The sequence below is a fragment of the Phaenicophaeus curvirostris genome, chromosome 13 (genome assembly GCF_032191515.1).
Source record: "Phaenicophaeus curvirostris isolate KB17595 chromosome 13, BPBGC_Pcur_1.0, whole genome shotgun sequence".
Lineage (NCBI taxonomy): Eukaryota > Metazoa > Chordata > Aves > Cuculiformes > Cuculidae > Phaenicophaeus > Phaenicophaeus curvirostris.
Window position 1 is genome coordinate 14,556,413 of NC_091404.1, and position 17,593 is coordinate 14,574,005.

The following is a 17,593-nucleotide window of genomic DNA, read 5'->3' on the forward strand; positions in this document are numbered from 1 at the left end:
GGCGGGCCGGGAGGGGCCGCGGCCGCCGCCGCTGCTGCTGCTGCTGCTGCCGCCGCGATGGCTCAGGAGAAAATGGAGCTGGACCTGGAGCTGCCGGCGGGGAGCGCGGCGGCCCCGGGCGACGGCGGCGGCCTGAGGCGCTCCAACAGCGCCCCGCTCATCCACGGGCTCAGGTGAGCGGCGGGGCCCGGCCGGAGCGGCGGGGTCGATGGGAGCGGTAGCGAAAGGGCCGCAAGAATCGAACTGTTAAGAGTCGTTCTGGAGTTTTAGAAAGCGAGAGCCTTCTGTCAGCGTAGGCAGCGCGAGGGAGCGATCCCCATCGATCATGTGCAGCGAGAACGGAGCTGGGTCTGGATGGATTTCCTAGTCCTGTTTCCCAGAAATCTCATGCATATCCCGCTACTCTCCATTTTAATGTTGTTACAAACTTCACAACAGTCAAAATTCTCGCTAATCACCTTCCTGGAGGTGTCACCTTCCCTGGAGGTGTTTAAGGCACGGGTGGACGAGGTGCTAAGGGACATGGTTTAGTGTTTGATAGGAATGGTTGGACTCGATGATCCGGTGGGTCTCTTCCAACCTGGTTATTCTATGATTCTAATTTGGAGCTGCGTCCAGCTCTCTGACCCTTCCTTTCAGCTAGAGAAAGGCTGCAAGCAGAGGTGGTTATAGAAGAAGCAATATCTGTTAAGCACGGATCAGACTTTGTGGAAGGCGTTATCATCTTCAAGAAATTAGGAGAAATTTCTTCGCAGAAAGAGTCATCAAGCACTGGAACAGGCTGCCCAGGGAGATGGTTGAGTCACTGTCCCTGGAGGTGTTTCAAAGGCAGGTAGATGAGGTGCTTGGGGATGTGATTTAGTAGTGGACAGGTACGGTTGGAGTTGATGACCTCAAAGGTGTTTTCCAACCTAATGGTTCTATGAATTAAGTGTCTGGAAAAACACTGTTTAAAGAAAACATGCTCTCAGAGGGGCATTCTGTTTAACTTTCAAGAAATGCAATTACTTCGATGAAACATAACTCTTTAGCTTAAATCAAAGGTGTTCCACTTCTTGTAATAGTAACTGTTTCTTGGATCAGGATGAGGGTAGAGTGGCTTTAAATTGGAAGGGGGAAGATTTAGATTGGATAGTAGGAGGAAATTCTTCGTGATGAGGGCAGCAAGGCACTGGCACAGGTCTCCAGGAAGCTGTGGTCACTCCATCCCTGGAGGTGTTCAAGCCCAGCTTGGATGAGGCTTTGAGCAGCCTGGTCTGTGGGATGTGTCTGTGCCCATCGTAGCGGAGTTGGAACTGGATGGGCTTTAAGGTCCTTTCCGACTCAAACCATTCTGTGATTATGTTCTTCCTGTAGAGCAGAGCCTGAGTGCCCAGGCAGGCATGTGCAGCTTCATTAAATCACTTTGCTAAATCACTTTGCTGGTTTCCATCAGGGCCTGCCATGTGTTGCGTAGCAAACAGCGCACAGTGTCAAGGCTGTGGCTGCTGCTGTAGATAAAGCTGTGATCTCTGCAATGCTTTGGGTTTGACCAGGAGAAACCACTGTGCTGTGTGTGATTACAGCAGCGAACACCTTCAGAATAATCCAGTGAATTCAGTGAAGGAGGTCATGGGATATTGAAACCTGCATAAGTCTTACATTTGGTGTAAGACAACATGTTGGCTGTGCTGGAGTTTTTCTGGATGATGGTACCCACTACTGGGAGAAACGCAAGGAGTTGCGTAGGCAGGTTTTCTCAGATATCACTATGAGTCTGTGGCAGGTGGTATTTGCAAGGGGGTTGGGCGTTTGCCATGTGTTCCAGGTCTGGGTCCCTTCAGCTGACAGGGCAGAGCAGTCCCAGGTGCGGGATAGGGGGAAAGCTCCCAGATGTGCATGGTCTCTTGTGTGATTTTGTGTTTGGTTAAGTTTATAACTCCGAGTGTTATTTCTTGCTTTTTCTGCGCTGTCACAAAGTTACGAGATGCCCTTGTCTGCTACATAGTGTGGCTACCACCTAACTTCCATGTGCTGCTCTGGGTAGTCCAACTGCGGTTTGGGAGAGCATATTGATAATAAACTTGATAAGAGATGTTATAACACGTGATAAGTACTTATGCTATTTTTTCTTTTTTTTTTTCATTAAATTTCATGTTCCTATAAGGAGCTAGATACCAAGTGACAAACAAGTCTTTTAATCCTTGTCTACCAAAATAGTTAACAGTACATCACAGTTCAGGGGAAATACTAATTTTAATGATTTAATGTTAAGTAAACATAGTTGTGATTCTTTTACATAATAGGTGAAACAACTATCAGTCTGCATTTCCATACAGTATGGAAACATTGTGAATGGCAGTTGTTCCTCAGGGAGATTTCTGAGCAGGTAAATTAATTATGTAACTTAGACGAGTTTTTTTAATTGTCTCAGGCTCTTACAAGTTGTTTCTTTACAAGCTGTGAGATATTTGATTCTTTAAAACAAACAAACAAAAAAATCCATCCTGTTAAACAAATTATTTCAGGGCTTGTGCAGGTAGGACAATGAGCCTGAGCTGCTTTAGAGCTGTGCATACACTGCACATTAGGTGTTTATAAAATTAAACTGAGATGCCGTTAAACTCATTTGAAGCACTTGTAGTGGTTTGCCTGTTAGTTAGGAATTTTCCAGCAGAAATCTGTTTTTGCAAGATTGCAGCTCTTGGCAAGAAACTTCATTTTTTCCTAGAACGGCTTTGTTGGGTAAACTGAAACAAAAACCTCTTGCTCTCAAACACTGTGCTTTTTCTACTCTGCCTCCTGTTTTGACTTTTTCATTAACAGGTTTAGTAAAGACCTTGGACAGTGAGTTGCCATAGAGCCACAGAGCATTTTCAGGATCGTAGAAGTTACCTTTTACAGAATATTTGACTTTTGTTTTCACAACAAATAAAATTGATTTTTAATGGAAACTGGTTTTCTGTGAAAGGCAAGTCTGAGATCTGACTAGTTCTGGAGTTTTTGCCAGAGGGATTAAAGGTAAGGGCATTTGTAGGGTTTTTTTTCCTCTCCCTCTTTTCTAGTTAGCATTGAATCTTGGACTCTGTCTATGGTAATGTCTTACAGAATCATTCCAACGTCTTCTCTTGATTCACACCCTGGATTTCAAGATGTACTGTTTGTCTTGTGTTTGCACACCAGCCAGTGCACTTACCCTAAAAATGAGTTCTGGCTGTTGGCCTCAGCCAGTAAATCTCATCTCTAAACATCATGTCACAGACCCCTTCAATTTCTGCTGTTTTACCTTCTATCAAATGGCAACTGTTTGATCTCTGATGGGTCTAAACTGAGTGAAACTTCTTTGAAAATTGTAAATTATGTCTGGTCATTTGTGCTTGATGGTTTAGAGAAAGCACAGTATTTATGCCAGCTGCCATTGGCTTTTATTTCACAGTATAAGCTTTGCTTGTTTTTTAATTGCAGCTAGATAAAAGCTGTCTAAAACTTGGCTGGTGCATTTTAAACTGGAGGATTCTGTTCATGATGTGCCCTTAAAGTGCATTATGGTTATCAGCCTTTAGAACAAGGTAGTACTATTGGCATGATTAGTTTTAAGAAGTTTCGCTTGTGTGGTGCTTTTGTTCACCCCAGTCCGGCAGCTGAAACAAAAGGATCCAGCCCAGTGACTGCTTGTAATTTGGATCTAACTTCAGTCTTGTATTTGGATCTGTTTGTGCAGCTCCTTGGTGATGTTTAGGCGTGGGGATTGCAGGGTTGTGGCTCAAAGTCTTTATTCTAGTGACCATAAAAATTTACTTAATTTCTGCAGTCTCACTCATTAAATACTGATCAGGGCCTCTTGATAACACTAGTGGTGACCAGAGAAACTTCAATAAAACTAAAGTTGCCTTGAGAAAGGAGCTCATTTTGCATCCAGTAACTAATCCTGCATATTTGAAATGGATGTGCTGCTCCCTGGCTAGAAACATGACTGTGGTCAAAGATCTTAGGGCTTTAAAAAAATTGGGTTTACTGTATGTCTAATTTTAACCCATCCTGGAAACAAAATGTTCAGTGGTGCTAAGATTTGTCAAGATACTGTGTTTTGTGTTGTTTCATCTATGGTGTTAAAGCTAGTTTCAGTTACTGGTTATGTGCTATTTATGAATTTGTTCTGTTGAATGATGTTGAAGCAATACGCAACCTGCAGCCGTTCCAAACATCACCCATACCCACGGAAATGATCATTCTTAACAGTTTTCAGTTATTCTGAAGACGAAATATGATTAATCAAAATCATTAAATGAAGTAGCTGGGACTTGGGGAAAGAGCAATTTGGTTTCCACTCTGCCAACAATCTGAAGAGGATTCTTATGTACCTGTTTCTTGAGTGTTTTGTCTTGAAATGACAACTGTCACAGCGTTTGAAACTGAGCTTATATTAAGAGGTACTTTTTGATAGGAAGGAAATGGCTTTTGCATTTGACAAGTGTTTCTTTTCACAGCGATAATTCACAGGTGTTCCAGGCTAACGTTTTGCGAACCCGCAGGAACAGTACCACAGTTATGAATCGTCATAGTCTGGTAAGAAAACTATTAGACCAACCGCATTAGGTCCAAAGCAGAAGTGTGCAAACAGGATTAAAGAAGAAAATGAGATTGTAGTCTGTGAAACTAATACCACATGTTTTCAGAAACATGGTTTTAGACCGTAACATTAACACGCTGTAGCTAGAGTGAAATCTTATTTATGGACTATTTATTTGGCCTTGGATAGTACTTATATTTCGTTGTGATCGTAACTTGGTTTATGAAATGCAAGCAGATGTTCTGAGAATAAGGTAGTTCACAAGGAAAGCTAATTACACAGACGTATTGTTCAGTGTGCTAATTGTTTTGGATTTAAAAAAAAAGTGTAGTGGTGTTCTGGTCTTAATTTATCTTTTATATAGTAGTGTCAGAATGGATTGTGTAATCAACACCTGATATAACGAGATATAGCTGTCTGATAGAGCATGAATCTTGAGGCTTCCGGGGCGAATGATTCGGTGTCTCTCAGAGATGCTCATTTGTGATTTCAGCTTTTGTCAGACTTCTCTCATTTTAACTCCCCAAATCTGAATTTTTAAAATATTGATCCAAACCCAGAGAAAATAGTATGTATTTTGTGTTTTAGTATCATACAAAGTGTGGTAGAAGGGTGTGATTTTTGAGAGATGGAGAATACCTGCACAGTATCACACTGACAGCAGGATTTGTTAACCCTTAAAGGTTAGGGTCCACAGCATAGTTATTTTCTCTAACCAAAACTTTCGTGTATAATCAGAAATGTAACTTTTCCCTTAAGAAAGCCGTAAGAAACAGGTAGACAGGAGATAATATCCAGCTGTATTCAGTTCATTATTAATGTTTTGGAAAAATTAGGTTATGTTGGGGTGGGAAGGGAGCAGTATCAATTTTCTTTTAAGTATGGGAAACCAAGTCCCTGCAATGCTAATGGCATTTGCAGTTTTTCTCAGTTACCTTTTGAAGAAACAAATTATTAGCCACGTGTTAGTGGTTGAAGACTGCTGCTTTTCAATTTTCTCGACTGATGCCCCTTAGCTAAAATTCTGGCTTAAAATCAGGACAGACAACTACTTCAGCAAAGGTTTGTATCTGTCACAAAACCAACACACTTTTCTAGAAATCATTCTCCTGCTACGATACAAACCACGATAGAACATCTTATGGTAAAGATTACTTAAACAACAATCTCTTTTTTTTTCATATATATTTTTAAGGCAGCAGCCCATGGTAAATTTGTTTATGCTTTGTGGTCAGGCAAAAGGAGAAACAAACGTAAAAGCTCAATTTGTTGTGCTTGATTCTTGAAAGTCCTCAATTGTCGGGAAAAAAAGATGCTCATTTAGGGTGTGTTTCTGGGAACTTGCTGGGAAGCAGGAGCTCGTTCAGTGGTGGGCTGAGGTCTTCTGGCTACCTCTCATAGCTGTTGCAGTTTTCTGGACTGAACCAATGTTCCCATCTTCTTGGGGTGACGTTCTTAACCCTTCACCTCACTGGAAGTTAATGTTAAGAAGCATCCTGAAAGTTAACTTCCTTCTTCACCCTCAGCTGACCAGGTGCTGACGAAATACAGTTGAAATTTTACTTACGATAGAAATCAAGGGCTCCATTGGCTGCTAGATCACTTTGAAGTATTTCTTTGAACTATGATCTGGTTTATGGTTCTGTTGAAGATGGCTGGGAGGATGGAATTGTAAAGAGATGTTACCCTTCTGTTGTCTTAAAGTGGGATCATCCAGAGGTGAAAGATTTTGTGAAAATAATTAAACTTTCAGCGTTAAGGACTCTAAGCAACCTCATCTGGTATTCTTGCTGTAGCAAAGAAGTGTAGTTTTATGATGTGAAGAGATATTCTAAGGAGCTCTGACATCTACTTTGGTAAATTAAGTTCTACAGTAAGTAGATGGTAAAGTGTATTTCAAACCCCACTCTTTTGTGTTTAGGAAAACTAGTCCAAGTTTTATTGCAGTGTAAGCTCTAATCAAGAGGATGAAGACACTCAGTAAGTGACTGGAACATTGTTAATTTGGTATTATAAGTACACCTGAAATGTTATGTTTTGTTAAACTCTGTGTTTGTATTTGTCTAATCTATGTTGTGTTTACTGTTGTGGGAGCAAGGGGAGTTGCTAAAATGCTCTGGTAACTGAAGGCCATGCTTTATCTAGGTCCATCTTCAAGGCTGTTGTGGTTGTCCCATTTGCTCAGCTAAATTCTCAAATCTTTTATTTTTTTGAACAGTTTCTCCAAGTCTCAGGCTCATTTGCAGTGATGACTACAGGGGCAGCAATGCCATTTTGGCAGGGGTTTAATCTGCAGTTTTCTGACACTACGTGTGATGGCCAAGGAAGGGTCAACTAGGCTCTGTATTGGCTATTTATTTCCTTTCAGGAGGTATCAGTGGCATCTTAGTGAGTTTTGGTGGTTTTGTTTTATTTGTGTGGCGGGGAGCTTTGTTTTGTTGTTTAAGCAAAGCTTTTTAGTCTGGGGTTGGATGTTTAGATACTATTGCAGCAAAAGCTGGTTTTTTTAAAGCTCAGCAAGTTCCCTTTTGGGGTTCCCTGTGTGCCCCACAAACGCTTGTGTTGGCAGAAGGCAGAGGGCACTGCAGGGACAGCAGTGGAAGGGCAGAGGTGCTGGGCCAGGTGACTTTGGCTGCGCCGCCTGCTTGGTGCTGCTGAAACTTTACCTTCCATGGAAAAGCCTGTCTGACATAGTGGAGAAGGGAGGAAAGGGAAGGCGTTTCTCTTCCACTGAACAGTCTAATAGTTTCTGGTAGTTTTTATTCAGCTTTGTGGTCTCTTACAATGCTGGGGATTTGAGCAGCTTAATTTTAACAAATTGGTTCAGTCTGCATCAGCAAGTGTCCTTTAAAGTGACCGAGGTTTCTTTTCACAAGAATTAAATCAAAGGACTACCAAAAGGAAAAAGTAAGTTTTAAGCACTGACAAAGTGAGGATCGTGACTTGTTGGAGATGGGATGTTGAATCCTCAGAGTTCCTGGGCTTAGTTAAGCATTAGATCCTGCAGAAGAACACTGAACTGTCTTGTTACTTTTATTTTACTCTGCAAACCACTGGGTTTGTATGTATTCAATTAGTGCCAAACCTTAAATTATGCGGATCACAGTTGTAAAATTAGAATATAATGAGTGGAACAAATGCATTTCTGCTGTGCAGTGACAGACTGAATAGGCAGGAATCGTCCAGATCTTTCTCTCTGTGTGAGACTCAAGGTCAGCTCAAGGTCTGTGTTGCTTGGTACTGCTTGGAGGAGGATTTATTAGCTGCACAGGATTTTTGGGAGCACAGCATAACAGCAAAGCTGACCAAAACTGGACTTCAGAAGTAGCAAAACAAAACGTTGTAGCTCTTAGGCTCCAGTAGTAATTATGATGATTAAATTCTGGCACAAACATTTGACATCCTCTTTGTGAATGCTGATGTCTTTTTTGAGGAAAAGAGCATGATGCCTTGATGTTTGTTTACTTAGAGGGAGGATTCTGGCTACTTGAAGCATTAATAGTCTGTGATAACTTACTGTAACCTTTTGCGTTAGACAGCAAAGTCTGTATTCTCCATAGCACCTATTAGAAGATGATGCAATAAACAGTTAATTGAATATTTGTTAGTTCTTCAACTTCAGCCTGAAGAGCTCTAGTAATGTTTCCTGAAGGGGGGATGAAGCCTCATACTGCATAAAATATATAAACAGTTATAATACAAACCTTACTTGCTGAGCACACATCTAGCTTTGCTTTTTTGACCCCTAAGTGGGTTGCAACACAAGTTGACTGAGGGTCAGACATTTGAGGGATGGGAAATACATGAAAGGGAATTATATTTTGAGAAAATCACTTTTAATTACTTGATTTTGAATGTGCAATTTTAGATCATAGTATTCCGGTGAGATCTTGATTGTAAAACTGACAAAATTAACAGAAGATCGCTTTTTAGTGATATCCTCTCTGATTTCACCTGAATGGGTGAAGCTCTTAGACCACAAGGAAGGTATTTAACTCTTTGTTAGCCTTCAACTAATGGACTTTTCCCACCTGTCAGAGCACTCATTTATAGGCAGACAACAATTCAGAAACCATTTTGCACAATGTGTTATTTTGGGTTTGTATTTATAAAGCATCTATTGGGAGCCTTCTGGATCACTTAAATGAAAATATTTATGCAACTGTGTGTGTGTGTGTATATATATATACTTTTTAAAGGTGGCAGCGTGCTGGTTAGAAGCAGCTTCCTTCTGTAGAGAAGGCTGAGGGTTCCAGTTGCCTGGAAATGAAGTGAAAGGCAGGGGGATACCAATTAGCATTCGTGGGCATGCAAAGCAGTATGATATAGAAATACATATTATTTCAATCTTGCAAGTAATTAATGTAGTTTATTTATACTGAAAATGTTATAAACAGTTTGGTTTTTTTTAATTACATTTTATGCTTAGTTTGAGGTAGTGATGACTAACATTCCTGTACCTTTCCCTCGGTTCTCCTGTAGTTTCTAAGTGTATCTCAGTTGCATGGGGCTTTGTTTTACAGTTTGTGCCATCATCTCCTATCCGTATTCCCAGCAGCCGTCTTCATCAAATCAAACAGGTAAGCAGAGATTCTATTTCTTTTTTTAATTTTAAATTTTCTCTAGGTGATTGGATTTTTTGCAGTTAATGTGTGATGTTCTTCAAATGGCTGTAGATTTTCCTTAGAAACCGTAGCACCGAGCCTGCTGCAGTCTATCACTTCAAGGTGTTTTCAAAAGGAAAGGCTGTATCTTGTCTGCAGAGTTCTACGTTTCATAAAGCAGAAGGCATCTTATGGTGAGAAGTAGCGGAAAGAGAAATCTTAAAATGGACACGTGAGAAAGGAAACCTTTAATGTGAACCCTTAGGGTGAAATTTCACTGAGTTTTTGGCAGCAGGGCTAGCATGGATATTCAGGACCAATAACAAACTGTTTCTTAACTTGTGTTTGCACGAGACTTTTGTGCTGCCAGAAAATGAACTGGATGAGGAAGCACTCTGGCTAAAAAATAGTTTGGATTCTTCTGGCTGGGCTACGTTTCATCTGTATGATTTTCTTATCCAGATTGCTGCACTTGTGCTGTCACAGCATGAGCGGAGGGGGAAGGGCGCAAGAGAAAACACTTTGGAGGGGAGGGGAGTGTGTGGCAAGGTCTGAGTAGGTTTAAATAGTGCTGCTAGCAAACAGCAGACCGCAGCCTAAAGACTCGTGTTTTAAAATCAACAAGCTCAAACTCTTGTGGCTCCTCCATTTTATGTCAACTTTTTGACAGAAGAATGTTTATAAAATTGACTTGAAGATGCTTGATTATTTTTATTTTTTCAGCTTGCTAGTTTTCAGTTGGATAAGCTTGATTTTTACAGGGTTAAAAGCTAAGAAAAGATTTCAGTGCTTTGAACAGCATTTTCAGGGTGTCTGAAGTGATGGAAGGCGTTTCTGCTTCCCACCTCAGGTACTTTGGGTGCGTGCATAGTAATCCCAAAGAAAATAACTGCTTGTTGTCATTATGTGAATGATTTACTTGCTTAAAGGGACTCTGCAACACTGAGGTCAATTACAGAGCTGGTTTTATCAACATAAAAAAAGCTTAGGATTAATATGTAAATGTGATAAAAGCAAGGAAATGAACTGCTGTGGCTCCAGTACATTACATGAAGTAAAGTTTGACAATTCAGCTTCTTGGAAAATACTCCTGTATTTGTACTTGTTCCATACATTTATTAAAGCAAACAACGACATTTCCTAACTTCTGTTTGCTTATTAAATTCACAAGTTGAAATTCCATATTGTGTATGCTTAGTGGCACAGGAGAGAACCTGTGTGATTTGCTAATGATCTCTTTCAAATCTTAGCAAATAATCACAGAGTTAAACAATGTTAAGAAGCAGCTTCCTATGTATGAAGATCATGATGATGTTTAGTTGAACTGGACTGAATCTACTAGATCACCTAGCAGATCGGACAGTATTCAGTTAGTTTTAAGGAAGGCTGCATACCTGAGTTTGTACTTGAACTTGGTGTTAACGTTTAGTTTAATTTTACACCTTTGATCCATTTTAAGAATATTTTAATGCATATTTTAGAATAAAAGTGCCTGCACTGCAAATGAGATGTTGACTGAGTCTATTTAGTTACTAATACATAGAATAAGGTAAGGATCCAGTCATCCTTTTGAGAATTATCTGTGCTAGATTCCAGTATCTGTATTTTCTAGTATCTCTACTGGACTGCATAAAGGTACTCAAAATGTTTGATTTATGTTATCATCATTCGTTTTTGTAATTACGTCTTGGATAGTAATGGAAATAGAAACGCTGCTTGAGAAACAACCACTTCCCGCAAGCTCTTCTTATGTGCTGGTCTCTCTTGCTACATCTCTCCCCCTCATCTCTTTTCATGTAGGGAGAGCTTAAGGTTATTGTTGCTTAACTGATTTGAAATAAATTTTCCACATACCAGAGTGAAATGAAATGAACTTTTCTGATTTGCTCCAGTAACGCTTTTTTTTCCCGATTTAATTTTTAATCTGCTAATCTTTCAGGAAGAAGGAATGAATTTGATGAACAGAGAAACAGTACGTGAAAGGTAAGTGTTAAGACAACTAGAATACTTAATGCAGTCTTGTATGGGCCAGGGACAATACATTTCTTTTCTTCTTTGTAGAGAAGTGCAAGTAGCAATGCAGATGAGCCACTCATGGGAGGAGAGCTTGAGCCTGGTAATGCGTTCATGCTTTAATTTGTGTTTCTGTTATCAGTATGAAGACACTAGAGACTCTCTCATGTCAACATTTTCTTTTGTAGTTTGATCTACAGTGAAGGTGTTAATATATCACTGCTTTTAGTCAGCAATTTTTCACATAACAAGGCATAGAATTATCAGTTGTTTGAGGATACATGTGAGTTCCTTGGGCTGCTATGTCAAAAGAAATGTGCATGGATGTCTGTTTCTATTTCCTTTCATGCTCTGATACTCACTGTGTAAGGCTTAAGGCTTGTTGGTTGGGTTTTTTTAAGTATAAGCTCATAAGGGCTACCTAAAAATTATGAATGTGATGGAGGATAACTTTGGAATCTCACTCAGAATATTTCACACCAATTGGGTCTTTTTCATGTTAAGGTACTTGCTGATTAGATTAATTATATGTACTATTTACAGAGCGATAACGATTTTGAGAAATCGTCATCACCAAAGCAAGTAGACTTTATCCCAGTTTCTCCAGCTCCTTCACCTACCAGAGGAATAGGGAAGGTGAGCAAAATGTAGTAATAATGGTTTTGTCTTGAGTAGCGCTAAATAAATTCAACTGAATTCTTAGCAAAAAATGAAGCCATCTACTCTTTCCTACCTCAGCTGCACACAAGAAATTAGAGAGTAAACAGAAAAACCCTAAAACCCCAAACCAGAAAATAGCAGCTAGCAGTTGCACTTCTTGTGGATGTGAATTTCTGTTGAGTGTTTGACTGTTAATATGTGGTTAATAAACTTTATTCTTTATTTGTCTTGCTCTTGGAATAAGAGGAAGGTGCATACATTCTTATTTTATGAACTATAGTCTGTTTAATTAGACTATGATGAAATAAATCCTTCTCAGCTTACATGTATTCCGCATGAAAGTGGAATCTGTCCAATTGTTAGGGTGTTTTTCTCAGTAACGACTAGCATCTTGTTATACCCAGCCGTATCGACTGATTGCATAATTTGATCGTGGGTTGCTTATTTCATAGAAACATGGAATGGGTTGGGTTGGAATGGACTTAAAGAAGGAAGATCTTCCCTGAGCCTTCTCTTCTCCAGGCTGAACAACCTGTACTCCTAGAGGAGGTGTTGTAGCCCTCTGATCATCAAGCAGGATCAGTTGTTACCATATGAGTGTGATGCAGTGTTTAAATGTAAATATGCAAACTGTTTTGTTCTCAGCAATGTTTCTCGCCGTCTTTGCAAAGTCTGGTGAGCAGCAGTGGGTTACCTCCCAGTCCCAGCCCAAGTCCCACAAGACGGTTTTCAAGGTAAGTGCCAGCTTAGTAATGGAAAATTAGCATAGCTTGGTCACAGTAAGCTTTTGAAATACTACAGTTTGTTGTACATGTAATTGATTTTTGCTCACAAATACAATTTAATGTATCAATATAAACTTCAGAATTTACAGCGTTCTAAAATATTTAAATTCCTTATGTCATGACATTAGAAAAGTGAGCTGCGTTGTGGCATCTGTCTGCTCAGTGTAGTCTCTGTTTTGCTCTTAATCACATCTTAAATAATTTAATTGAATTCTGGAGGGGACTTTTTTTTTTACATGTTTTCAGGCTTCCTTTATTAGTGATGATATCAGTATACCATGTGCCTTCTTTTAACAGGAGAAGCCAGAGTCCAATTAACTGCATTCGACCGAGTGTTCTTGGGTCAATAAAAAGAAAAGGTACAGTATTTGGTTTTGGCTGACGTCATAGGTCAAGTTGTTAATTTGATAATAATTCATGTAGCTTGCTTCATCATTCTGTTCAGTTGGCTAAAATTTCAAAGAGACACTAGAAATAGAAGGTATTTCAGATGACCAAATAAATGGAACTGTCTGTGGGGATAAAATAAATTGTTAAATTAGTTTTTACTACTCCATAAAACTAATAGCTGTTGTGTTCTAATGCCTCTCTGTTGCTGTAGTCATATCGATCTGATAAGAAAGTAATGTAACCTGCTTAACAAAATGACAAATAGAACTTTGGCTTGGTTTATCTTAACAAATGGGAAATTTTGAAGATTGTAAACACGAAGCACATACGTGCTGTAGATTTAAAAATCACCCTTCAAACCCAAAAAGTGATGCAGAGATGTGGTAGACACCTTACAGCTTTACTGGAAAATGCATCTCTTATCTTCCTGCATTTTTCTTCAAGTTTAACTCCTGGTTATTTGATTGCATCTGTTTTTATATCTTCATGCTCTGCCTTTGTAACAAAGCACTTCTTGCCCTGAGACAGCGTTTAAAATACTTCTGAGTTCTGTCATTGCATATAGCTATTCTCCCTTCTAGTGCATTTGGATATCAAAGTCAGTATATTAAGTTTAGTGATAATCACAGGCCCTGCTTTTATTGATTGCAAGAGGAAAACAAGCTTTCTTTATTCTCAGCTTCTCTGCTTTGGTGGAGCTACTCAGTGTTCTGACAGTGGAATAAACTGAAACTATTCTCCACTACTGAGGAATAAATATCTGCTATCTGACCTCAGTTCTTAGCTCACTAACTTCCTGAAGCTTGGACTGAAATGTTGCCCAGAAATAGGCAGCCTTAAATTTCAGAATTGAACTTCTGTGCTTTGCCTATAAAATAACAATCTGTTGTAGCAAATTTGAAGCTCTGTTCTGTTTGCTCTGTAGAATTACATTGAAAGTAGGTTTTAGCTTACATGAATAGTAATTTTTTATTACTCCTTATCTCTTACCAAAGGTGTAACAGAGATGGAAGATCATCCAAAAAGATTATTCCAAGGATCCACCAACATGCTTACCCTTGAGCTTTCACATCAGGCGGACCTTGGGGGATGGTAAATGCTCTGCTATTTATTGTGTTGATTTTATCACAAGCACAAGTCTTTTTTCATCTATCAGTAGTCATTCTTGAAGTTGCTTTGAATTATTATTAATACAGACTTCCTGTAATTAAATTATCACGGGAAATGGGCAGTAATAGTCACTACAATTCCACAATTTCTGGGACTAATTGTTACCATCCTTCACATATGTGGGAGCTGAGTGCATTTAGGAAAAGACACCTCATGGCTGGCAGTGTTTGGAGTCTGCTTTCAAGTTGCAATCAAATGTGAATGCTAAGGCTAGAGGCTGGATTATGGTTTTATGTTCTTTTTCTTTTTTTCCCTTTGCTGTTAGCCACATAGGAAAATTATTCTATGTGACCCTCCTGCTGGGAGGAGATAAAAAGCGCTACTTAAAAATTCGTAATGACTTGAGATAGCAAGGATTTTGATTTAGTATGTTAGTCAAGAAGTTAATAATACGTAGTGTGCGCCCAGGCAGCTAATGAGACAGGGTTGTTTACAGTACATTTGCCCCCTTTTGCCTCTCAGCTAACGTACGTAGCTGAGCACAAGCTTTGAGCCCGTTGCAGTGTTATATAACAAATAAATGTTTTAAAAGTACTTCAAAAATATGCCTTTTTTTCAGATGCTTTTCATCATAGGCTTAGCAGTGCCAGTTTGGTTGCAGCATCTTGATTTAGGAGATGGTAATTTTTAAAACCACTTTGATGCTGTCACTAGTGGTACATCTAACAACAGTGGGTATAATCATGTCCTGTGAAGGAAGTAGTGAGTGATACAACTGAGGGATGTACAGTCTATTTTCATCTCTCCTGACAAAAGAGGCCTCTGGGTATGTCCTAGCCCAGGACCTCGTAGGAGATATGTTAAAGGTGGCTATGGATTTCTCCGCCTGATGCTTCTCATCCATAGGCCATTTCTGGGGGAGCCGAAGGGAGTGGCTGTGAGGTGTGTAGTTGCAGATTAATTAAAATCACGGGGTTTACTGTTTCTTCAAAGATACACGTTTGTTATAACAGATGGAAGTAGTATTTGGTTCTGTGGATTGAAACTTAGTAGAGTTTATCTCTCATATCTTGACGTTACTCTGTTTGCAGTCTGTCGTCACATGCTCTTGATGACAACAGAAGCAGCGCAGGCTCTTCCTGTGACTCGCCAGCTGAAGTGGGCACCAACACAGACTCTCCAGTCGCACTTTCTGACTCCAGATCTTCATTTTTACCAGTAGATCTTACGGCTAAGTTACCCATTAATTGAGAAGCTGAAGTCTGCTAATGGACACCAAGAAACAGGCTGGATATCGATAAGACTCTGTTGTGTGTAACTGATTCTGTTCCTCATAGGAACTTCCAGAAATGTCATTATTTCTAGAAAACTTCCAGAACAGTTCCTTGAGGAGGAATTCACGTTTCTAGTGATTTGTATGACATTTACTAAAATACAGTAAGTATTTGAATTGCAAACATATTTGATGCTAACATCAGTAAGCGAGCTGTGGATTTGCAGTGGGTATTGTCTCGTTGGTGTAAGTTACAAATACTGTGTGTGCACTCTGCTTGTGGAACACTCAGCTTTCCATCAGCCAGCAGGCAGCGTCCTCTCTAATATATCGTGGTGCTTATGTAGTAGCAGGTAACTTTCATCGTCCTCAGTCTGAAACCAGTGAAGCAGCTTATGGATTTGTTTTATTGCCAGAGCGTTAGATATTTATATTTTTTGTTCTTCATATCAAAGGGCGAATATTAGGGAGGAGATTTATTCTTGTGTTCTGTTCAGATTGGCTGTTAGTTCAATTCTGTGTTCTAATAGATGTCAGAAGAAGTTGGTGGATTGTCAGATGTATATGTTGGATTTTATTCATAATCATGACTGCTGTTGTAACTTATTCCAGATTAGGTGTGGAACGTTCTCCTGGAGTTTTGTATGTTTTTTTTCCTTCCCCATTTAGCTGATGTATTAGAGTGGTAGGTGCTCTGCCAAAGACCTTTTGATAGGGAAAAATAGTAATAATGTTTGGAACAAAACATTGAATCCTGAGTACTTAAGTACTGAATCTTGGTACTTAAGTAGTGACTGTTGTTGAACAAATACAGTGAGGAATCTTGAATGCTTTTTTACAGGCTGAGGGGACCAAACATGTTTAGTCTGTGTTTAATCTCCTGATGTCACTTCCTCAGACAACAGTGTCAAGTTATTTGTGCTGTTGAAAACTTCCCATACTGATCAGAAGCGTGGAATTCGGTAATCTGAGCTGTTTCAGGATTCTTATACTGCATCTGAAAAGTCAGGGGGTTGAGGCATCCTGATCTCAACTCTGAAATTCCCCGATCGGGGAGGCAAATCTGCAGACCCCACCAGAGACAGCTCTTTCAGAGTTTCCAGCGACAACCTCTTTTTGGTTGTTGACTTCTGTTATGCAGCTGAACTTCCCTAGCTGGGTCCCTGTTTTGTGCACATGTGTGCCTGTACTGTGTGGTTTTGAACCTTCTCTCCAGAGAGCTTAATAATGAAGCAAAAGGTTTTATTTTTAAACACTAAATCCTTGTGTAATAAAGTGAGAAAAGTGGAAACTTGTCAAATAGGAGTGAAGCCCACTCTGAACTCCGCTGTGAAACATTCACATGGATGAAGCTTTGATGGACAGCAGCTGTCAAGATTAAAATGGACGAGTTGAAGAGCAAAGATGAGGACCGATGACTGCCTTCTGTATGTCCTTGCTGTAGAAAGGAAATAGAATGTATTTAATAGTTTTTCTCGGTTCAAATAAGATACAACATAGTTTACTTTTGATTTAATTCCTTTTAAATTATTGTAATAGTCAACTTCCTGATTGCAGCTCCTTAAAGTCAGCCTGCCCTTCATCCCCATGGCAGATGGACAAGCTCGTGTCTAATGTCTGTTTGCTCTCTAATAGGCAGAGTTCATTTTGCAATGCCAGGTATGTGCCAAAGAGTTGCTGCGCGTTCACTCATGTGTGGTGAGGGCAAGACTTTTTTTTTTAATCTTTCTTATTTCTTAAGAATGAACTCCTGGTGTCTCTTACGGTCTTTTTAAAAAGATGCATCACTAGAAGGGTTTAACAGCTGTGTGTGGGTCAACTTGTCTCTTTTCTGTTGCATATTTATGCTATTTTTCAAATAAGTGCCAATAAATGGAAAAACAAACGTGTTGCTTGTGTGCTTCGTTAGAGAGGTGACCGTTTTCTTGTTGTCATCTGTGGTTGAATGTTTTTAAATCAGAAATGTTTTTAAATCAGACTGGGGTGCTGATGGATGAGAAGCTTGATATGAGTCGGCAACATGTGCTCGCAGCCCAGGGGCCTACTGTGTTCTGGACTGCCTCAAAAGAAGCGTGGCCAGCAGGGTGAGGGAGAGGATTCTCCCCCTCTGCTCCGCTCTGGTGAGACCCCACCTGGAGTCCTGTGTCCTGCTCTGGAATCCTCAACGTAAGAAAGATACAGATCTGTTGGAAGGGGTCCAGAGGAGGCT

At 39.8% G+C, this 17,593-nt stretch overlaps 1 protein-coding gene across 2 annotated transcripts; it reads left to right on the forward strand.

Annotated features, from left to right (window-relative positions):
- The first annotated feature begins 26 nt into the window (after nucleotides 1–26).
- Nucleotides 27–17,269, forward strand: LOC138725980 (P2R1A-PPP2R2A-interacting phosphatase regulator 1). 2 transcript variants are annotated; one of them, XM_069867329.1, is made up of 10 exons: nucleotides 27–173; nucleotides 4,467–4,545; nucleotides 9,073–9,129; nucleotides 11,093–11,136; nucleotides 11,215–11,269; nucleotides 11,710–11,802; nucleotides 12,472–12,560; nucleotides 12,906–12,970; nucleotides 13,997–14,093; nucleotides 15,203–17,269. In XM_069867329.1, the coding sequence occupies exons 1-10, from the start codon at nucleotides 58–60 to the stop codon at nucleotides 15,360–15,362; spliced, it is 855 nt and encodes a 284-aa protein (XP_069723430.1). In that variant the 5' UTR covers nucleotides 27–57; the 3' UTR covers nucleotides 15,363–17,269. The 2 variants fall into 2 exon arrangements, with proteins under 2 accessions (XP_069723430.1, XP_069723431.1); XM_069867330.1 differs by having other exon boundaries at nucleotides 12,909–12,970.
- The last annotated feature ends 324 nt before the right edge of the window (nucleotides 17,270–17,593 follow it).